Below are 23,823 nucleotides of genomic sequence, written 5' to 3' on the forward strand. Positions count from 1 at the left end.
CAGGTTGGGTTCCTGTTGGTCAACTGAGCATCTTTTAGGTCTTTTGGATCTCGGAGCTTTATTCTTCAAGCTTCCTATTCTACGCTTGAAAAACAACATCACATGAAGAATAATGTCTTGGAGATGTGGACCACTGATGTGGGCTGTAGGCACAGCAGGGGAAAGTAATCATTACTATAAGGTAATCACCAGATAGCCTGCGCCTTATCCGAGGAAATTTTCATATTTCTTCCAACGGCTTGCTTGCGCGCTTTGATAACAATTGCCCTACCTGCGAGGAACACGCTTGTGACTTTTCATTTAACGTACTCTGTCAAAAGTATTCGGACCCGAAAACATATTTTGGAGTTACGCAATTGGTCCAGAAACACAACCAGTTCTTTGAGACCCTGAAGGAGACACATAGTTTCTTATATGTCGAAATTTTACCATGCCATTTTGAAACATTCGTATTTTACTGCGTCAGCTAAATGATACTGATACCCTGAAGAGTAGTTGGAAAGATATCCTACCAAGCCTAGAGGGCACTAGCTTCGAAAAGGCCGCACCGCCTCCATGATGCAGGTCAGTTTCGTTTTTCTTTCACTGCCATATCACATTCAGAAGACTGTTCGTGGACATTAAACAGAGAGTATTCACACAGGAACATCGAATGAGCTGTGAATTCCATGCGGGGCGATACCTATACAGTCGAACCTCGTTAATATGACATTCGTTAATACGACATCCCCGCTTTATGACCCTTTTTCTCGGGTACCGTTTCCTCCCAATGGACTCCGTTTGTAACTCTTGTTCGTTAATATGACATTTCGTTTATATGACAATGGCCGGTATTCTCAGCACAGCTAGGGGTGAACACGTGTACTTTACCCTCGTTACTACGACCGTTGGCCACTGAACCGGCCGGAATGAAGAAGCAGATATGCGTCAGGTCGAGAATTGCACTATATAATGTATTTATCAGACTTTTTTTTTTTAATGTGTTATGCAGTCCTTTAAAATGCCTCATTAACGTATTCTGTTACCAGCTTACGTAAAGGGCATAGTACGACTCGTAACACGTGGTGTTCGTTGATAAGAGAATTCGCTTTATGGCCAAAATCCGCGGGAACGGCCGTGGGCATATTAATGAGTTTTCGGCTGTACGTCATGGCAGGCAAATCCGTTAGATGGCACTCCCCCGCGAGTGACGTCAGTGACGTATCACTGCAAATGAACCCAATAGTTCAGATTAAATTTTACGCAGGACCTTCCACAGCAAGCAGTCACTTAGCCCCAATATATATATACATATATAAAATTCGTAAGCCACATCGGGGCGTTCGAATTTTCCGAAGCTGCCAGCCTCCCTGCTTCGTTTTTCATTATTAGCTGCTGCGATGTCGCCTTTATAACGTTGTGTCTAATCGCTATCACTTCGCGCGCGCCCTGAGTGAATAATCTATCATCGCCGACAGCGAGAACTTGAGGAAGATGTAATTCAGACGTGATTTTTTTCCCTCTTTATTTTGCTCTTTTTGAGAAAGATGAGTTTCTATAATGACGAAGAGGAAGTCGGGTTTCGGAAACCGCGTCTGGCAGGCCGTACTTTCTCTCTCTTTATTTTTTTTTTTCTTCTTTTTTTTGTCTCCCACTTTTGTTCCACTTGCTTTGCAACTACAGAGTTGATGGGAAAGTTGAGATGACACGATGCCGCAGAAAATGTATCGCCAGCGTGCTTATGAAAGAGTATCCCTCCTCTCACTGTCTTCTGCTTCTTTTCTTGATCTCCGTTCGCCTAGCAGGAAAAGAGATGAGGTTTCAGGCAAGTGCGCTCTTCCGCATGGCCACATGTAAGCAGGTGAAGCACTCTTTACGTACTCAGCTTCCTCGCAGACGACCTTTATAACTTTGTTTCGGGATCATACACTGAACGTTGACAGGTCGTTCATGTTCACGCACTTTTTTTCTCTCTCTCTTGGTGAGGTTCAGAACGTTTCTATTTCAATAGCTAAAATGTAAAAATATTGTGTTTGGTTCTGCTTCTGAAAGTCTCATCTCGATTGGCACTTTTTTTAGCACTATTTTGGCTTCGATTAACACTTTTCTTTTGACTTCGACTCACACGCACTGCATCGCATTTTTCTTTTATGTTTTGCATTTTATGTACTGTATCATTGTCCGTTTCATTAATAAGTGTACTCATATTCAACATCCTCATTGGTCATAAGAAGAAGAGGAGCATGGGCTCTTTCCTACGAGGAACAAGAAAAAGTAGGAGAAGAAGAAAAAGAGTTCTGCGTTTCATTTTAAACGCATCTTGCATCGCGACAAATCTAAACAATCTAGAGAAAGATTGCTTCCGTTCGTGTTCGGATTGCTTCTTGCATCATCGCTGCCCTTATTCGAGGCTCCTTTTAGAGAGAGGAAAATGTATAAAAATAACAAAAAATAGCCCACACAAGAAAAAATAAAAACGGGTAGGTAATTCCAACATCCCCTCTGCGGAAAATCGAAGCGTCTGCAAATGGACTTGGGGCAGAATATCACGTCTGAATGTATGCAGAAGGATTTTTCATTCAGACCAGGGCAAAGAGTAGATTCTTTGCATGCGGGAAAAGGTCGAGGGATACTTAGACGCTGTGTTATGGCGTGGGCTTCAGCGTGCGAAAAGCAGGATGTATATAAATTTGACCATTGAAAAGATTCGCCAGGGTCTTTCTCTTCTTTTTTCTTCATTTTTTTATACGTTTATTCAACAGTATTTGAAAATGTCGGAACCTTCGTGAACAGTTTTCTCAGTTGTGAGACTAAAGTTGGACGACATGCTGCAGTCGTGGTAACTTTTGAAAGTGATTGCAAGTGTGAAAAAGGGGGCAAACAAGCGGAAATGAAGGGCGCTCGCAATCCCAGTCGCATAGCAGACGACAGTATGGCCGGGAGCAGACGACAAATGCGTGGATGAAGCGAAACGCTCGCTCGGTTAATAATCAAGAAAAGAAATAATCAATAGATGACTAAAGTAACTAGTCCATTGATATACAACACTCATCATCGTCCCCTTTTATTTCTATTTATTTATTTTTATTATTTATTATTATTGTACGTAATGCGGCCAATGGCAAGCGGAGTTCGCCGCTGCCGCTGGGCTGCTTCTGAAGCAGACGGCGTGGTTGCAGATGCTCTAAAATATGTATATGAAATCTCGTTACGAGGTGCACGAAGAGCTATAAAGGCGAACCTCGAGCTGGTGATGCGCGTGCACTTAATCGATAACTTGAATATACCGCCTCGACACGAAACATTAACTTTGAAATATTGGCGCACGTCTTCGCGTCTGCGCATGAACCTTCCATGAATTACCCAGACACATTCAGGTATAATGCGATAAAATGCCGGCGAAGGTTAAACACCGTCCAATGGAGGCCTGTATCGATCATCGCAAATTAGATTACGAGAACATACACGATGACGCTAGCCAAAATGGCTCACAAGGCGGCGGCACCCTCGTGCCCTGTCACAGTATCCTGATTGTGTTTCCTCTTTTCTTTTTTTAATTATATAAAGTGTCCTGCCTTTGGTAGTGACGGAACGGTGTCTTATTCCATGTCATGCGACTTCGTCGAATTTCAGGTTAACTTTGTTCGTATATACAGGGTGTGTGCAGAAAAACATGACCCGCATTTTTACATGTAACTCGTTGTCTACTTAGCCGAGGAACTTCCAGTGGCGCACGACGGCGCATTTATGCGTGCGAAATCTGTAGAAAAATTGTGGAAGCCATACCCAGCTTAAAAAATAACGGAACAACGAAAACGTCGGCTTCCGTGCATCAGAATAGGGCAACATGGTGGACAATAGGGTGTATGTGAAAGGGCAACGTGGTGCACGTAGGAGAGTTGTGTTCAAGTACCGCTAGGGGAGCTATCGGTGCATAAATCGAAACGATGTCCCACATGGATGCTCATCGGCAGTACCCCTAGCGGTGCCTGCACTTAACTCTCATGAGACCGAAATGCACTACCATGCACTGTCATGACCGCCCTATTCTAATGCATGGAAGCCCATGTTTTCGCGCTCTGTTTATTTTTTTACACTGAGTATGGCTTCCAGGATTTTTTTGTAGCTTTCGCACGCATAAATACGCCGTCGTGCGCCACCGGAAGTTCCTCGGCTTAGTAGACAACGAGTTACATGTAAAAATGCGGGTCATGTTTTTCTGCACACACCCTGTATACCGAGCTATACCTCGTTAACTTGCGATTAGTGAACAAAGCATATCGCTGATTCACAGTGAGGTAATTCAGTATCTGTTACTAGGTTGCGCCCACGTTGAATACGACATCTTCATACTTCTCTCTCTCTCTGTCGTTCTTTTACGTTTCAATCCAGAAAGTAAAAGATTACAACGTCACTTTATTTATTTCTTTTTTCGCGACTCCATCTTCTTATTAGGTGCTTAACAAAAGAAATAGCGAGATACGTTGTGCACATACAATGAAAAAACACACACACAAAAAACTGGCAGATGAAGAGGTTCCGTAAAGCTGCTTTACCTGTAAGAATGCTTTGTCATGCGGGAAAAGCGAGCTTTCCAGGATAGCGTGCGTTTTGATGTTCCGTTTATACAGCCTCCTTCTTCGCGGGCAAGTAAAAACGTGCCGTGAATGAAACGATCGAGGCTGAATTATGTTTTTTCCCAGCCGTCGTTTTACACGTCGAAATGGGGCTTAGCGGTGAAGGGATGAAGAACCGTGCTTTTGTTGACTGTGGCGCGCCGCTGCGCAGCGTACTTCGCGTAGCGTAGCGTTGATAGCGTCTGGTATTGTGTGTGGGTAATGATACTTTATGCATGCGCCTATGAAGTGCTCCGTAAATCCGTATCGATGTCGCACTTTCTTTTTCTTTTTTTTTTCTTCTTTTTTTGCGGTTAAAAGTAATGGAGTAATGGAGGTGGTGGGTTCGAATCCTGTCACCGGCTGTGCTGTCTGAGGTTTTCCCCGGGTTTTCCCGAAGACTTTCCAGACGAACGTCGGCACAATTCCCCCCTGAAGTCGGCCCAGGACGCACACTAATCCCCCCTGTCCCCCACTTCTTCCTGCTGTCCTCTCTCCATCTGTCCTCATCTGTACGTCGCTCGTAGCCACAGTTGCTTCGCGGCGCTAACACGCAATTTAAAAAAATCATTATAAATAAAAAATAATAAAACGGCGGAGCGAATAAATTTCTATAAATCTCGGTCGGAAGAGAAGGTTTTAGGGAATGTACAGTATAGCTTAAATCACTGATCACCGTCGTCTTTAATGGGTAGCAAAACCGATTGGCGACTAGCTTATGCATGATTTGATCGATAATTAATTCGTAGGGATATAATAATGCTTATACAACACTTTGGGAGGGCGGTACTTAGGGGTACACGCTGTAAATCTCGGGACTCCACTTTTGAAGTACACTTTAGTTGACGCTCCTCATAATTTTGTTCAAGTGATGGAGTACAGGTGCCAAAAGTACCCTCCAAGTCGGTCAAAGACTTCAATTGCTACGACTCAAACAAAATACGAGTACTAAAAACACTTTGGAAAGGCGAGGGAGTTCAAAGTACTTTGCGTCGAGTAAAATAAAATAAAAAAACATCTGAAACGTTATTTCGATCAAGTATGAAAAAAAAAAGAAAAGAAAAGAGCAACTAGCGCTGATCGGCGCATGCGCACGACATCAGGCGGAAGTAGTTAAGCCTAGTTCTCGAGGAAATCACGAAAAAGAGTTCGCTTCTGGTTTCCTTTAAAGAAGAGCCCCTGTTGTGCAAGGTATAATGAAGAAATTCTTCGATTTGTGCCGTTTTTGATCGCGTGCCTTCCGCGTACTTATTTTACTTCCAGCGCAGTGTATACCGCTTTAGAATCATGAAAGATAAACGGGACCCTTAATTGCTTCATTAGCCTTAAGGTTAAAAGGGAAACTAATTAGAAATACCGTCGCCCGGGAGCTTGCTGATGACACATATTTGCTCTCTTATTTAAAACGTCTCGCTGCCGTATCGCCACTGGCAGTCCGCGACTATACCACCGTACTGTTTTCTTTTCTTTTTTTTTTAATTTTTTTTTTCAACTTTTTGTGTGCCTTTCGAACGTGGACACCCGCCGGGCATCCGGGGCCTTCTTATCAAAGTCGGTATCCACCAACGTGAGGGGTCACGTGCGTTGCAGAACACGTACGCGGGCTCGATATACTATCCCAAGCAGCACAATGTACTGAAAGTCGAGTGCAATAGGGGTGGTCGGGTAGGTGGAAGACCTTGAACAGACTCGTGAAACTACCCAAGCAGCACAATGTACTGAAAGTCGAGTGCAACAGGGGTGGACGGTATTATTATCAATGTTCTTTAGTTTCAGGAGTTTGTTCAAGGCCTTCCGCCTACCCGTCCACCCCTATTGCACTCGACTTTCAGTACATTTTGCTGCTTGGGTAAAGAACATTGATAAGACACATACCGGCCACCCCCATTGCACTCGACTTTCAGTACATTTTGCTGCTTGGGATAACCCCAAACAGCCGAAGTACTACACTAGGGGTGGTTGGCAGATGTCTCATTCACTTCACACAGAGGTGCAAACGAAGAAGACGTCCAGTCATCTACCCGTCCACCCCGATGCACGCGTACTTTGCGTAAGGCCTCTTTCCGTTTACAAACAAAAGACGCCATTGTTGTGTGGGCAACCACACGAAGGCGACTCCCGATTGCCGTACGTTAATTGCAGATTGATTCAGGTGTTGTCGAATGGTAATTTCTGGCAAACCGTGTCACATTATTCTCATTGTCCCGGACTCTCTGTTAATTTGTTTTGCCCACACCGGCCGTGTGACGTCACCCGCGGAAACTGGTCTATACCCGGTACCTCGATAAACATAAAATATATATACAGTGAACCCTCGTTAATATGACCCCCGATAATCTGACATATGCGCGCTTTAGGACCGAAGAATACTCCTGGGGAAGAATGCAGTGAAACCTCTGCAAATCCCCTCCCCCCCGTTGCTATGACAATTCCGCGTTATGACCATGGTCATAATAACGAGGGTTCACTGTATGTAACGAGGGTTCCTGTTTGTAAACAAGTGACGTCATATAGTGTTCGACAGCGCCACCAATTTGGTAGAGTTGACCTACGTTCAAAGCTAGTGGCGAACAAGGTCGCGCCCGAAAGCCACGGTCTTGAGGGGATTACTATATGGTTTCTGAAAGGGACGTGACCTCCCTTCCGATCTGTTTCGGTTTCGGTCTGTCTGCCAACGTCATGATGACGTTTGTCGGGTAGAGGTTTATTTCCCCAATTCCAACTTCTGGTCCCCTACAGACTGCGATTAGCCCTCCTTTTAGTTTCCCGGACCCGAAATTTACTCTCCAAGGCTGCAAATAATTCCCAAGCTTCGCATAAGAGTTGATAAGAGTCGCGGTGTGGGGTAGTTGGCACATGATATCGCTAAATATATAAGCGGTGGCAATCGGAGAATGTCGAAACTGAGACAAGTGCGGTCAACACGAGTGATAAAAAGATAAAAACATTGAGACTACTGTGTTTCTTATCGTACAAGCTTTCATGCGGTGAACCGCATTATATTGTACCTGTACTGTATTGTACCTGTATGCACCTGCACCCGTATGCAGCGGCGTATATAGCCACGGGGTGGTTTGAGGGAGGGGGTCACCAGTCCAACTGCCACGGGCCGATGTGTCTTATCAATGTTTTTTAGTTTCACCAGTTCGTTCAAGGTCTTCCACCTACCCGTCCACCCCTATTGCACTCGACTTTCAGTACATTGTGCTGCTTGGGGCTATGCCACTGTATGTATGTATGTACGTTACCTGAAGTAACGAATGTATTTGATGAAATACAGTCCACTGGCATGAAAGCTTGTGTGATAACAAGCGCGGTATACTCAATCGTTTTATCTTTGTATCACAAATGTAAGCAGCTAAATAGAAAAAGAAAATGAACACGGATGGACAGGGTAGACACCACAACACAACACAAGTGCTAGCTCCGGGGATTTTCCCAGCACAAGCTACACCCCCTAAGACACCCCAAAAATCTTGCGACACCCCTCCAAATTGTCTGCCCGAAAGGGGAAAAAACAAACAAACAGGAAAGCTGCAAATATGGGTGCCACCCCCCCCCCCCCCCCCGAGGCGAAAATCCTGGAAATATCCCTGGCTAACTCTCAGCTGACGGAAATTTATTCTGAAACATTGTTCTGACCGATTCTAACCCATTAAACCTGCCAATTAGAAACAAAAAAAGGACGTTAAATTGTTAATGGTTGTGGTAACGCATGTATTCGCAAAAAGGACCAAATTTACTCCCGTTTTTTTGTTTTGTTTTTTTTTTCTTTTACGTGTTATTCCACGACCACGTAACGTGGTCACGTGTTATGGCCACGTGACTAGCATATAAAGCTTTTAAAAACGCGTTTGCCACAATGCCCAATATGCAAATGCCCAAATATATTTTTGTGTATGCTACTCCTATGCGCAAAGCCACGTGCAGGTATTAGCGCAATTCGCCGTAAAACTGTTCCTGCGCAAATGCACACAAATGCACGAGCAGGGCGTCATCTATAAGGTTATAACGCAACATTCTTCAAATTCCCATTCTTTCAATTTATTGCCCACGAACAAGCAAGAGCGCTTCATTCAACAGCGCATATTCAGCGCAGACACGGTCGATAATGGGAAACAAAATTAATACATTAAGCGCATAAACAGCGAAAATCTGAGCAAACGAGCAATAAAGAGGACAACGTTTTAAGATTATGTTCCTTATCTCATACAGACGGTCGTACCAAAAAAGAATAATAATGGCCCCTTTTTTAGTCTCCAACGTCTGCTAGTAAACGCCCTCCATTTTGAAGAACTTCAAATGCTCCCCTAATGGTCACATCAAGTTGAGGCGACCAAAAAGAGAAACAAGGATTTGTTCCGCGCCCTATGTTGCCAATGTTTGAGGTGAAAAAGCCTATAAGCTTAGCGGGATGTCACCTGTCGCCTCAAAAGCCCTTTCATGAAACCTGTCTGGGCACACTGAGTAAAATCGAAGAGAAGAAATGAAAGAGGAAGAAAAAACGAGCGGCAATTTTTAGCTGTAATGAAGGAAGATGTCCGTGACACGCCGTATCTGAGCTTATCTCCCGTCTTTTGATTAGATATGCGGTCCGTTTTGCGCATTTTTATACCGCTTGTCACGTGCACGCTGGCTTCTCTTCTCCTTTATAGCGCCTGTTTATGGCTGGCGTTTATGAAGGCGTCTGCCTATGACCGACAGGTGAAATGGTCACGTAGCTGCGTGAATATGTCCTGACGCGTTAAATATGTGCGCGGTTAGTTGATGATGAGGAGTCATGTGCGCGGGGCGCAAGTTCCAAAAGTTTGGTGAGTTGGATTCCCTTTGGCTTGCAAGTGCGCGAATAAGTTTCACGTGTCAAGGGTGGCTGGTGGTACGAGAGGCATGGGTGTAGGAAAATGTGGTCCCTGGTTGTGTGGGAGAGAAGAAAAAGAAAATGTTATTTTTGGCTCATGGCTTATCTGCAGTCACACAAGCAGTCTTCAATGATCATTGAAACCAATGACCATTGAAAATGCGTGTAGTGACACCAAGTGTGTGACGTGTCAACTTCCCAAAGAGTATTGGATTCAATGTTCCCCGACAGGTTGACACGTTACACGCTAGGTGGCGCTACACGTACTTTCAATGACGATTGGTTTCAATGATCATTGAAGACTGCCCGTGTGACTGCTCCGCTCATCCTCATCCTCCGCACGAAATAATCTGCATTCTACACAGCCAAGAAAAACACAGAATGGATCTGCCGAACGTATACCAGTCCATTATGCGTTCTCCAAACTGTTCCCGCAGGCTAGAAGCAGTCGCTCTTCGAACCGCAAGGGGGGAAGGGGGGGCGGTTATTAGTAACAGACGATCGTCTGCGACCGATTGAAGGATGCACTACCTTCCCCCGTTAGTCAATAAGGATGAACTCTGTAACCTTTCCGCGCGGGCTCCCGTACTTTATGCCGCACTCGATGAGACGATCGAAGTCCTCCGAGCTTCCCGTACTCACGCTACCTGTGCGCTTTGCTCCCTCGAAAATATATCCCTCGTGGCCCAGATTACTTCCCCACATGGCTCGTTCTGTAGCACGGAGCGAATGCCTGCCAGGCAGGAAACGGTTTGCACGGAATAACCTCCAAATATTCGTAACCTCCAAACGCCCATATACCGAGCAGGAGTTTCCGTTCATTGGGCGCTGAATTGCGGGGTTCACTGATTGTGCCGTGGTTTCTTTCTTCAGATTAGGAAGGGATTTATGGATAATAGTATTGGCGGTATTAACGGATAATAGTATTATTCCACTATGTTTCGGTAAAGGAGGAGCCAGTGCATCGTGTAGGCGAATGGGTAATGCATCGCTCCTCGACGTGTCGAGCTTGGAATGCCCCCGTTCACGAAGTGCTATAGCTTGACATTCTCTGTCTGTTCCGTAGATCATTTCACAACGAATGTACCACGACCGATTGAATTTTTTTTTTTCTCTTGAGTTTTCTTTCTTGGTGCTTCTTCTTCTTGTCCATTTTTTTATTTATTTATTTTTAAATACAAGACTGACGCTGAACGACTTTTGTCACTTCGCCTTCTTTTCGTTATTACTATTTCCTTTTGCGCGTAAGACATTATGTTCGTGTTGGTGGTTGCCAAGGTCGTGCTGAACATTGGGAGGTGCTGGGTTCGAATCCTACCTACCACCGGTTGTGCTGTCTGATGGTTTTCCCTCGGTTTTCCGAAGACTTCACAGACGAATGTCGGCCCAGCGTTCCCCAATGAAGTCGGCCCAGGACACACCCTACTAACCCCCCTGTCCCCTTCTCCTTTCTGATGTCCTCTCTCCACCTGTCCACATCTGTACGCCGCTCATAACCACAGTTGCTTCGCGGCGCAAACGTGGAATATAAAAAAACTACACGAGTGTCACAGATGCGCGTGGCGATTACTCCCTTCCCCTGGGCGCGTCAGAGTCACGTGGGTGTGATGGATGACCGGGATGACCCAGATGGTGTCATCCATCCTCTGTAGTTACTCATAGTAATGACGTCTCCATCCGGGCATTCTTTGAATTATAATGTCACCTGCTGATCGGCATATAGAGACAGCATATAACCCGGAATTCTCCATGACCGTTTGGATTTAAAACGAATTCAGAGTTCCGAAAATTAGAGTTCAACCTACGTGGAAAGCTGCGTACGTATACTAGCGGTAGCTGTTCCGGGAGGGATCCTGGCGCGGTTAGTTAGTCCATTCTAATCCCAGAAAAGCGAGTCGGACTGCAGCGCAGTGTAGTAGACGAGACGCGCTTTAGATGTGAAAAAAAAAAAAAAAAAAATTGACATTTTGGATATTGGTAATTATCGACTAAACCTTGCCGATATTTTATCGGTACATATCGTTACCCGCGAGAAGAATATCGATACTATCACTAAGAAATACCGCAATAGTTCCATTCAGAGCTCTGTTCCCGTAAATGGTGTACGGTACCAGGAGTGCACAGCCACAAGATATTCCGTAGCAGACGACAGGAAAAGACGGTGTCTTCTGCTAAGTGTCGTCTGCTAAACGCGCAGCCACTCTCGGTATTCGGCATCGTGTGATTGGTAAACACAACACAGGTCGGAACTTCGGGTCTGTGAGCCGTGTTTTCGCTTTTTCTTCCACTAGAATATTCCGTGAGGATGTCGCTCGTGTGAATACACGGATCATGGGGCAACGGAATTCCCCGTGAATGAATAGAGTGCATACTTTCGTTTTTCGCCATCGCTACACTTTTTTCGTTTCTCCACCTTTAAAGTAGCTATTTTTCCCTCTGTTCCTTTTTTTTTGTCCTTTTCTTTTTCCTCTTAAAATTGCTAATTTTTCTTTAACAGGATATCTTCCTCGGACATCTTAATTGGTGGATTAGAAGCCCTGTCTAGAGAGGAGAACTGGGTAAATATTTGAGACTCGCGCGCCCTGTGAATCTTTCAAGTGTCGCGTGCTATACAGGTATCCTCGTCTAGCTGTCCTTTCCGTATAGCGCTTCATTTATTAAGAAATACCGTCCTTCTCGGGGAAGAAGCGGACTCTATGCAGCGGAAGCGTGGTAAATAACGCATAACCTGCTTGAATTACTTGTTGCTTCGGACTATTCAGTTTGAAACGAGGAGAGGTTTCCTTCTACTATAGAATCAGTGGTAAAGCTTCACGAAGTCGAAGTTTAGATTCTATAGAAGGGGCCTCAAATTCAAATCGAGTCGTCGGCAGCATTGACCTTACACCACGTGATGGAGGGCAACACAGCAAAGAAATGGCTGTACAAAAAAGCCTGATATACGATAATAATAAAAAAAAGCAGGAGGTGTGTTCAGAATTCATTACCGAAAAGCTCCATTTCACACACCGAGCCGGCTCTTTCAAATCGGGTATACTGAAAATTTGAAAAACGATTCCAGAAGGAACGTGATTGTGATGGAGAGAAAGATACGTCGTCCCTCACAAACGATTGTGACAGCCTTCAGGAGCACTCGAATTATCTCCTGTTTACACACTCTATATGATTGGCTTTTGCCAGCAGTTTCCAGTTGGGTTGATTCCATGTCAAACGTCCCAGACATTGTGCTCGACCATCCCCGATATCTTTTAAATAAATTGTGGTTGCTTGTTCCCATGCAGATAATGCACTAACGGCTTATTTTTGACGCAATTCTTTTTTTTTTTTTTTTTTCGTGCCGTGGCTGCTTCTTGAAGATTGCGATGGGACAGGTGATTTACCTGGTGAAAAAAAACTTCTAACGAAACAGCTTTTTCGCAAATTGCAACCAAATCCCTTCTGAGGGAAGGCAAAGCACAAAACTTTCGTGCCAAGATCCGTTGATGGGTGATCGACACATTTTATCGAGAGTTTATGCCCGAGAAAACTGTAAAATTTCGATAACTTTTGAATTTTTTACGGAACTCTGCTATGTTTTTTTTTCTTTTTTTTTTTCAGGCAAATTTCAACTGTCCAGCGCTGTTGTCTAGGAGGCATACAACTTGTTAAAAATATTTTGAGGCGCGCAGACTTGGAATAATACGCAGAAGAAAAAAGATATGAATTTCGGAAATCGCTTTTTACCACATATTCAGCCGTCAATTGCACAGTGTGATGGTCCTGATAAAAATATGAGACAAATTGCGTTTGATAGTACGCCACTCGAACAGTTTCATCGAAACACTTTTTGTTGACCCAGCTGAAAAAAATCAGAGAGATGACATTATTGAGAATGGATGACTTCGGGATTGCTATACTTTGATATGACTTCTATATATTTGTATGATATTGACTTCTATGACCTCTGACTATGACTGACTATGACTTCTATATATTGTACGATATATCTACTTTAATATGACTGTTCCGTCTATATTTTTTTTAGTGTGTCACCATATTTGATTTAGTGTGAGAACTGAGATGAGCCCATTTTACTCCTCACATTAGTTACAGGATAACCTCTAATTACGGCCGAAGTCTCATTACGGCCAAAGTCTCAATACGGCCGTCTTCTTCTCCCTGTCTTCCTTCGCACCGTCTACATGTTCATGAAGTTCGTTGTTATCTATTAAATGTCTTCCTGGTTTTGAGCCTTCGTGTTTGTGTTTGTTTACGTGTTCTTGCCCATCGCTCAGGCTTGCCTATCATGGAAGATGTTTCATTACGGCCAAAAAGAAAAAAGAAGCATCCACGGTGAGGTTCCACAATATTACTATCCGTACTATCCGTACTATTTTATCTAATTTGGATAGGGGCACCAGCACGCCCGAGGCAAGGCTAAAAACAATGACTTCTGGTTTTATTCCTAATTCTTCTGTAAATTTTTAAGAGGGCAGCTTCGTTTTCTTTGGTGGTTAATGGCCCGCGGGCCACATGCGGCCACTGCGTGATTGATTGATTGATTATTTAAAAGAAAACCAGGGAGAAACCCGCGTGTTTGAGTCCCCTGTTCTATAAGATATGTTCAATTATTGGATGGTCTCTGGGATATCAAAATGTACACTGGCCATGTCACGTCGAGACCGGGAGGTACCCAGGTTCGAATCCCAGTACTTGACTGTGCTGTCTGGGATTTCTCCTGGGTTGACCCAGGCGATTTCAGACATACGTCCTCACAGTTTCCTTAGAAGTCGACCCAGGACTCCCAGAGCGTTAGTCGTGACATTGCCCACCTCTGTGAGGCCGACAACGGTGAGCCTCATTCACCATCACCACCATCACATACGTAACGGATTTGAAGTTCGACAGCGAGATCTCGCTCGGTTGATGCCTGATTTTTATTAATTGCGGGAATCGTACATATATGGATGCGAGTGGCTAAGTAAAAAATATATGAGCGGTAACTCGTAAAAATCGGGGAAGTAATAAAAAAAAACTATCACAACTAAAGGAAAAAAACTTGCACAACAACAAAAATATTGTACAACTATAGTTCTCTATAGTCATTAAACACACGTTCGTTACTTCGTCTGTTCTCGTCGTCTGCCGTTCATTAATTTGTTTACCTTTAGTCGTACCTTTGGTAGTGTATTTGGGAAAGGGAAACGGGGGTGAAATCCTCCTCCCGAAGTTTATTTTTTCTTTTTTTGGCTACGCCACTGTCTACATGCACTTGTAGACGTAAAGCTTAGACGGAAGTTTGCAGCGCAGATGGAACACTAGTAAAAAGCTACTCAGATAAGTTTAATGGGGGATTTGAATATATTATTTAAACACAATCATCGGAAGAAGTAATCTTACCAAAACGAGGACACCTGAGACTGGGAGCAACACGTGCTGTGTTCCTTCTCAGTTCCTTCTCAGTTCTCTCTTCTCGTGTTTTCCTCTTTTTACGATGTACCAGCTCACCTCAAGCCACTTTTGCCGTTGAAATAATCTTACTTCTACGTGTATGTGTGTAAAGTTTACTTCGTGGCCGTCTGGGACACTGTTTCAATAACATCCGTTTTATACTATGCATTACATTGACTTGCATTAACGATTACCTGCAATGCACTAAATTTATATACTTTATATCGACGTTACTAAAGCATAATTTCGTCTGGGATATCACATGTGCTTCAGTTTCGTTTTTTTATGTGCGTTATCACACAGGGATTCGCAGTTGGATGTCTATTTCTTTTTTCTTCTTTTTTTTGTTATACCTGTTTCCCATGGCACTTCTCGTCTAACCAATTAATTAGACAAAATGAAAAACTAATGGCGACTGGGATAGACTGGGATTAACAACATTCAGTTCATGTGTCGTATTGACGAGTTCGTATTTGTCGCATTAATATTGCCGTATTCACGAGGCATTGCGAAATCGGAGGTTGTCGCACATCGAATTAATTCGTTATACCTTGCCATGCGCCTCTGTCAGCAGCTGTATAGTGAAAGCCGTCGGGAATTAATGTACCTTCCCGTACATCTACACACAATCCGCATACGATGTGATCCAATCGATTCGTATATCCTTCCACTCCAGCGCACGCTCCATACGGAATGCACCATTACCGTCTTCCACGTGGCGCCCCCTCGATAAAATAAAATAAACGAGAAAGTAAAAGAGAATTGTAACCCTGAGGGATCTTATAATGGATGTTTCGATGTCCGCGGCCTTTACGTGGTGTATTGATGTATCGCTAATGTATAGGGAAGAAAAGACAGTGCACACGTTGTATTGACCTCCGTTCGCATTGTTGCTCGCTACATGCGACAATATAACGCGTTTTTCTCTAGCTGTGCGGCGACAGGAACTTGGACACTGTTCTTGTAGAGGAAGATATTGTTTTGCTTCGGGATAATAGTATTTTGCTGCGTTGGGTAGATATATAGATGGAGCTGCTCGGAGCGGAGTGCGTGGTGCTGTTCATTTTATAGTTTTTCGCGTCTTTTCGTTTGTGCGGAAAGTGGAGAGAGCCTTTTTCTTTTAAAAACGTTGGTCTCGTGTCAGCAATGGTATTACACTTGGCTATTATTTTAACCAGTCGACATTACAGAAAACACGTTGCAGTTGTGCTTGGAAAAGGGGGGGAAAGGGACCCAACTAGCGCTCTTTGTAGAAGCTCGTAGTGAGGGAGGGGAGAGAGAGAAGGGCAATGTAGAAACTGACTTTTTTTTTTTCTTTTTGGGTCCCCCCCCCCCCCCCCCCCAACCTACCACCACCACCACTGCGTTGATATTTACGTTCTGAGCCTGCGTTGCACTCCTTATTTTGCGATCGAACGTAGGATATACAAATAAAAACAAAGAGAGAGCAAACTGTACTCTGAAGATTTTCTTTCAACCTCCAAGGACAACGAGGAAACGAAACACGCAAAAAACAGGTAACATCTCATTGTGCTGTCCTTGGACCCGTTTTGAATCTCTGCATCCTTATTCCTCACCATATTCCGCTTATTCTGCCCAAAGGTCCCGTTCGTTCTCCTCCATTCCCGTCTTTTATTTGCGGACAAATTGCGGGGATTATTGTGCACCACAGAAAATCCGAGCCAAGCCAATCCTCATGACGAGCTCGCTACAAACAAAGCACACACAGGCAACAGTATGGTCAACGAAGATCTCCTCTGCGGAATATGTTCGTAACACGACGCTATATCAGTTAGTAACCGGAACGCAATGGCATATCTTCGAGGGTTGTTTCTTTCTTGTCTTTTTGCTCTTCTTCTGCTTCATAGACCTCTTATGCCAGAGCACGTTTCTAAGACCTGATCCAGAATTCGTTCCAGTACCTACATCCCATTGCTTGTTTCTTTTCTTTTCTTTTTTTAGTAGTTTATTGCAAGTTCGCATGTGTATATTCGCTGCTTCCATTTCGCGTTTTTGGCTTTCTCGTGTCGTCTGCTTATTTCTTCGCCTGTCGTCTGCTATATTTTTCTCCCGTCTGCTTAGTTTTTCTCTCTTTTTCTCATTGTGTCCCAGTTTCCTCTTTTTGTTATGCATGCGGAATCGAGATATGATGCAGATGTACATTTATCATGCGGGGTACGAGCCCCCCTGTGTTTGCGGAACGCGTAACTCACTGCCGCGAGCCCGCGGTCGCTGTTTGTTTGCGTGGTTGCATTCCGTGCCGCGTTCTGCTTTGCTCGCAGAAGACGTGAACAAGGGGCGTATTTATTTCAGTGTACATAGCAAATCGGGCGTGGAAGTATGTATTATATGGGGACGACGGGGGAGGTGCAGAATAACGGTATGGTTTATGTTCAGCGTTATTTTTCGTGCTTGCCTTATTCACAGCAGCTGCTGGCTTGATATTTATGTTTTCTGTCAGCACGGACACCGTGATTACATTAGTGGAAAGGTCTTTGTCATGTGATGGTTGTGTGTTGAAGGGTGATGTCTCTTTTTGAGGAAAAGGTATTTTTGTTGTGGTGCTAAATTGTATATGTGGGTGGGTTTCGCAAGCCTTTTCGACTGCGTCGGATATGTCTGTTTTGTTATACGAAGAGTTCGTTATACTTGAAGTCTTCTCCTGCGTTATAACCAAACAGACGTTTTTGTTTCTTCTTTCTTTTTGCCATTTATGTGCCGGTGAAAGTAACATTGTTCTTGATTGTCATTACAGGTGACCCTGAATGGTCAGCGTAGTAGAGAGAGATTACTGGTGCCATTTTGGCCGCGTGACGTCATCCCAAATGGGCGCCATTCCAGAAGTGCCGGTGAGTTACCTTACCTCCGTCACAATTCCACGGGTTTACAGCAGTGCTAGCTGGTTTCGGGATTACCGTGTTACCAACACAGGGAAGAGTTACTTCGTGTACAGTGCATATATAAAAGGATTAGCCTAATCCTATGGCTGACCACAGTAACCAAGCAATAGAGAGAGAGAGAGACTCGAAGAATATCAAGGTATTGTAATATCATTATATCATTATATAATAATAAGGTAAGGTAATATCAAGGTATATATCAAGGTATCAAGGTATCAAGGTTGCTTGTCTCGAACGGGAATAATTTATCATAAATGTTGAACATATATTAAGCAACGTTCCGTTCAAAGCCAAGTCGTGCAAATACGATTTTCATGGTCCACCAATGGCGCGGCCAAATGGAAACTGCATCGTGGTTGGTTACTCCAAGGTCATGCTAAAGACTAGGAGGTGCTTGGATCGAATCTCACCACCGGATGTGACGTCAGAGACTTTCTCAAGGCTTTTCCCCAGAGTCTTTTCAGACAGATGCCTTACAGCTCCTCCTGAAATCTGCCAGGGATGCATACTAACCTGCTTGCTTCTTCTTTCTGATGCCCCCTCTCTCTGTTCACGTCTATACACTGCTTAAGGCCGCAGTTGCCCGGCGGTGTTATCGCGGAAAAAAAAAAAAAAAAAGATTAGAACGACCCTCGACTTACACTCGTCTCACCGAATTTTGTACCTTTCTATGCAAAACGCAAGGTTCGTCAACAACAACCGTTAAATGATGAATGGTGAGTAGAGCCTGAAGTTTTAGGGTTTTACCCGATTCTTCCTCGAATTTGCACCCCGAATTGAAGGTTGCCTCCTTAGGGTGAAACCCGATTTTTACCCAGCAAATTGCCCTCACTGGGATGTCTGTATAGGAATGCACAACCTTACTTGTTTGGTAGAAAAATGCAGTACATCACCGTTTGTACCGAACCTGTACAGTTAGTTTGAATAACTGAGCCCGATTTCTCCCCGAATTCAGCGTACTGAAAGTTTTTTCACCCGAATTTGCGTGAATTTAGTGCACACGTTTATTTACCCGATTTTTACCCCCCGAATGTAGGAAAAAATATTTCCCGAAAACTTCAGGCTCTAATGATGAGGCAACGAGGTGTTCCCTCACTTCATTTCTCAACTATACTTGTAACTCTATCCGAAATCCCTGGTGTAGAATATCTTTACAAAGCTCTTTAAAACAGGCTCTTATAAAAAAAAAAAAAAAAAGTACGAGCAAGTTCTGCGGTATTTTTCTCTGAAGACGAGGACAACGTGTCTCTCGTTACAGTTCCCCGTCTATTCAGTATCCGTCTATCCAACAACAACAACAACAACAACGCTGTCATCCATGCAGAGGGAGTCCAGTTCTGCAACCGGAGCTTTACATAAAAACGAGGCCTGGCAAAGACACGTACGCGGATATACTTCCTTTTCGCAAAAACGCATTACTATAATCTCTCTTTTTTTTTTTTAGAAACGTAGGGAAGCGGGAGAGAGAGAAAGATAGAGAGAGAGAGAGAGTTCGTTTAAAACGAACAACTCTCCGGCTTCCGCGAAGTTTACGTTCGCGTCTGTTTCGTTACCTAACAGTAGACGACGATCAAATTGAACGGAGGAAAAAATATGCGCTCGGATATTTTATTCGCCCTGTTTTGTGAGTGAACCGCCCTTGTATGCGGAGGAAAGAAAGTTACCGGGGGCGTATACTACAAGGGGAACAGCTTCCATGATGAGGTGCGGGGGGGACCGCGCGCTTTTTTCCCTTCTAAGGAGCTACCGGTTATAACGAAGGTATTCGCGGCGCGTGGTTGCGCTTATCGAGTTTTCCTTTGTTCGTTACCGTTTATTTATGTCTTCTTTCGTTGCATATTTTTTGTTGTTATTTGTTCCGACAGTGTCTTTTTTTTATATTGTTTTGTATCTTCCCTCTTTTGTGTCGTCGGCAGTTGTACTTCTACAACATATTAAAGAGGTGTTTTATGTGGGGCGCGAGGACCAAGTAATAACGCGCCCGAGAGCGTCGGTAAGAGTCTCTTTATTGTGCGGTCGGCGAAAATGGTTTCGTCGCGTCGGTTGATGTGGAAGATGTGTAGATACCGGAATTTACTGCATACTGTAGGGGTAGGGAAACAAAACAATCGTTTCTACGGAGAAGTAATCAACTTCCGCGTGCACTCTAAGAAGAAAAAAAGGAATAAAACGAGGAGTAATTGCAGCTTCTACTCCCCATAGTCTGCAGTTACTCCCCATTTTAGTCCCGCGGCCCTGGGCACTCGCCCCCACTGCAAAGAAACCGGCCGTTTTTTTTTTTTCACCAGGGCGTAGCAAGCCGACATAGGTCTGGCTGACCTCTCCCTGCGTGGACGCCACCTCTTTATTAAACTTATATACCCCCCCCCCCATTTTAGTCCCCTAACCCGACATTTACTCCCCAGGACCGCAAATCGTCACTAAACTTCGCGCATGGTCTCCTGAATGCAACAGTCTACGGTACATATGTGCCCTTGGTCAATCTGAGCGGCATAAGGCTGTATATAACTCAGACAACGTAGCAATATTCCAACCACACAGAGTAAGAAACAGTTAAGAGCATCTTTCTCCCCAAATTGTGCCCTATGTATGGCGCAAGATTTTAAATCACGCGACATATCACGGTTGACGGTTTGCTTCAAAGTATTTTCATGCATGCATACGAATTATGTACTTGGGACTCTTACAACTGCGCGGGAAATGCAGTTTACACTCTGTGACATTCATTTACTCCCGAAAGGGACTATTTTTTGTGGCAAGGCATTTAGTCCCCAAAAGGAGTACGAGTACTCCTTTTTTCTTAGAGCGTATAGCATTCGAAAGCGTTACCCCAGTAACTTTCAATGGCTCTGCTTTTTGCTTGGCTTTTTCCTCCTTTGGTTAGTGCCCGGGTGGGGAACAGACGGCAATCGATCACGAACTTGAGCTTTCCACGAACAATACCCATACATTCAAATCTTCAACATCCAAACATCCAGCGCATCTTTGTACCTTGTACTTGCTTTGTATATATACTTACCTTGTATTGCTTGCGACACACTTCTCTGTAATCTTCAGTCGGTGGTTCGAACAGCCCGTATTGGGTTTTGTCGCGCCTTCCAAGGAGCTGTATTATAATATTGTGTCTGACGGTGGGCCGTACGCCACGGGATTGTATTTGTCAGGAGAAATAATCTCGCAGCAGCGTGGATATTTCAGGTGAGATAGACCATGAGCCGTCGAGTTGAGACAAGTATATGTCGCAAGCAGTACTTGTGTTGCAGTATTTTGAATCTTGCGGTCTTTTTGCGACGTATTGTTTAGTGAATTTCTGCGAGACCCTCGTGATTTCACTATGAATAGACAGCTAACAATACAAGCAATCCTTATACTATATCTGGCTGTCAGTATTTCTATGTCACTGATGCTCCCTAGCCATACACGCTCTTCAGCACGCACAGGCATATACTACGCTGATATTGCCCCAGGATTTCATACACCAATCGTTCAAATAGAGCTCTCACAATTCGAAATACACAAATAACCCTCTTATACGATGTACTAGTCCAACATTCATTCCTGCCTCGCAACCTTTTATTCAACGGTCGCCCACGTAACCACAACAAAACGACAAAGCGCAATTTCGAAATTCACATATAGCTACGTTTCCAACGAGTTACCAGGATGAATAGGCCCGTTGAATCGGGGATCACCCTCGTATAGTCAATATAGCCCTTTGCATGAAACCGCTGTATATATGCCGTTGTCGCCAGGAAAAATGCCCTGGGGGTATACGTATAAAATGAAGGGCTTCTTTGAAACCCCATATTGCCGGTCCGAGCTGTTTGCGAGCCTGATCTTGTTTGCAGCAGTGTATGATGACGTCCATGCTTTCATGTGAATGTGTATGCGTCGGCAGGAGAGATTATTTATAAACAGTCCCCCTGTGTATGTGCGACATGCGCGGGAAGCAGAAGAAGAAGAAGAAAAAAATGCGTTGCGTTTCTGTTTTAGTCTCTTACACGTCCGCTGTCTTCTCAACACGAGGAGTTATTCCCAGACTTCGCTTGTTTACTCGACGTAGCTTCAAATGCGTGAAACGAAATAATGACAGTGGCAGAAATAACCACGGAACGAGCGCTTCGCTGCTGACCAATGAGAATAAAAGGGAGTCAGTCGGAACGTAATCCTTTCAGACATATGTCGGCACAGTTCCCGTAGAAGTCGGCCCAGGACGCACATTCCCCCAGGGCGTCAGTCGTGACGTTGCCCACATACGTGAGGCCGACAACGGCAAGCCCTATCGCCATCACCACCACCACCACCTTTGAAATTCAAATAATTCCCCCGCCACATGGGCACGAAGAATGGCACGCTGTACTTTGTGAGTTAAAGGAGGTGGGCACTGTCCGAAAAACACTGCTACTGTTGCATGCGGAGGGACCTCAATATTCCCGGTTGCGAAATCCACGATCTCGAAATTCCCGGTCTCGAAATTCCCGTTCTCGAAACAAGGAAAATCGAGGAGAATGCTCGATTGCCTCGTAAGATCATATGCCGTGTTTAAAAACACATCACTATTTCATATCACTCGAATTTACGTTTGTTCGATGTCTGTCTAAGTCATTTTAGCGAACGAAATGCCACGTTTTAGCAGCGGTTAGGCTTAACAGGGCGGACACAACGGAACAGCATCTTGGTTAGTTTGCTAATTAGGTTAGTCCAAGTTCGGTGTTTGCATCTGCATGTCCAGGTCAGCCTAAGTTCGCCATTGGCGGTTTCCCGCGCGTGACTGCCCGTTTAGTCAGATAACATATTTACAGTAGTTTATTTTGCAACGGGGATTTCGATCACTTTATTCCGGGGTATACACCCGTATGATGAAGTCCCCGAACGAGAACGACTCTGCAAAGTTTTGTCGCATTTAGTAGACGAAAACATACTTTAAAGCCATTTCCAATAGACCTCTCCCTGTTTGTAAACAAATAACGTCATAGTGTACCGCAGCGCCACCAATTTGGTAGAGTTGAACTACGCTCGAAGCTAGGGGGCGAACAAGGGTCGCGCCCGAAAGTCACGGTCTTGAGGGGATTACGATGATCCCTGAAAGGGACGCGACCTTCGGTCCATTCGTGGAACCCAGCCCTCTCCTTCCGATTTGTTTCGGTGTCAGTCTGTCTACCAACGTCATGATGACGTTTCTCGGGTAGAGGTCTATTATGTAAAAACTCGCTGTAGCAACGTATTGTATGACGTAATGGCTAATTTCCGAACGCTAGCACAGTGTTTGTCTTCTCTCCTGTCAGTCCTCGTTGCAATGCTAGTTATGGATCCGTCAGAACCGTCTTCGCGCCTTCGCACTCGGCCACATCCAGCTATTTGGCTCCGCCGCGACCGCAATGGACCTTTTCCATATTCCCGTCGCCCCTGGCGGCGGAATGTCGAACGTCGTGCCTTTCCCCCCAATAATGGTGACGCTTTACGAACTGGCACGTACGTTGCGTGGGAAAGTAGCAAGAGAAGATTGGAAGAAGAATGCGAGAAGATTGGAAGAAGAATGCGGAAAGAGTGAAAGCGCATTGTACTCATTACCAGACCTCAAACGTCCGCGTAACCTTGAAACCGATTATCTCCCCACAATGAACATGACAGTCGCCCGCAGGTGGGTTCATGGCGATGTTTTCCGCTCAAAAATGGCGGACTCAAGGGCTGGGCATGCGCATACGCATTGTCGGAAATGGTCCATTGCCTTCATGATTGCCTTGCGGTCCGGCTGACCTTGACTGAAACCGGCTACCCCACGCCGGGCGACTGGCATTGAGGGATGACGTCATGATACACATGAAAATGGCGCTTCTTTTGCATCGGCGAAACCGAACGGTTATATACAGGGTGGGCCAGTCACATTTTCGCGTTGTGACGCTGTCTACTTGAGAGACAGTCTTCCGTCACCACACAGTAAATAATTTGTGCCAGAGAAATGTACGAAAAAAATCGTGGTTCCCACGCACTGCGTAAACAAATAAATGCGACCACGCAAACTTTCATCTTCGCGCATTTC

At 44.6% G+C, this 23,823-nt stretch overlaps 1 protein-coding gene across 6 annotated transcripts in view; it reads left to right on the top strand.

Annotated features, from left to right (window-relative positions):
- The first annotated feature begins 6,626 nt into the window (after window positions 1-6,626).
- The window catches only part of LOC135390777 (inactive phospholipase C-like protein 1), a 55,809-nt gene continuing 38,612 nt past the window's right edge, over window positions 6,627-23,823 (top strand). For 2 of the 6 annotated variants that reach the window (XR_010421817.1, XM_064620662.1), the window contains exons 1-2: window positions 9,273-9,406; window positions 17,639-17,732. Coding sequence is in view for 5 of the 6 variants with exons in the window: in XM_064620662.1 (XP_064476732.1) it covers window positions 17,649-17,732 (84 nt within the window). In the remaining variant the exon portion in view is untranslated. Of the gene's footprint in view, window positions 6,646-9,272; window positions 9,407-11,950; window positions 12,012-16,588; window positions 16,652-17,173; window positions 17,264-17,638; window positions 17,733-23,823 lie in introns of those variants that run through there. The other 4 variants (XM_064620664.1, XM_064620666.1, XM_064620665.1 and 1 more) reach the window with 4 other exon arrangements.

The sequence above is a fragment of the Ornithodoros turicata genome, chromosome 4 (assembly GCF_037126465.1).
Source record: "Ornithodoros turicata isolate Travis chromosome 4, ASM3712646v1, whole genome shotgun sequence".
In the NCBI taxonomy this organism is placed as follows: domain Eukaryota; kingdom Metazoa; phylum Arthropoda; class Arachnida; order Ixodida; family Argasidae; genus Ornithodoros; species Ornithodoros turicata.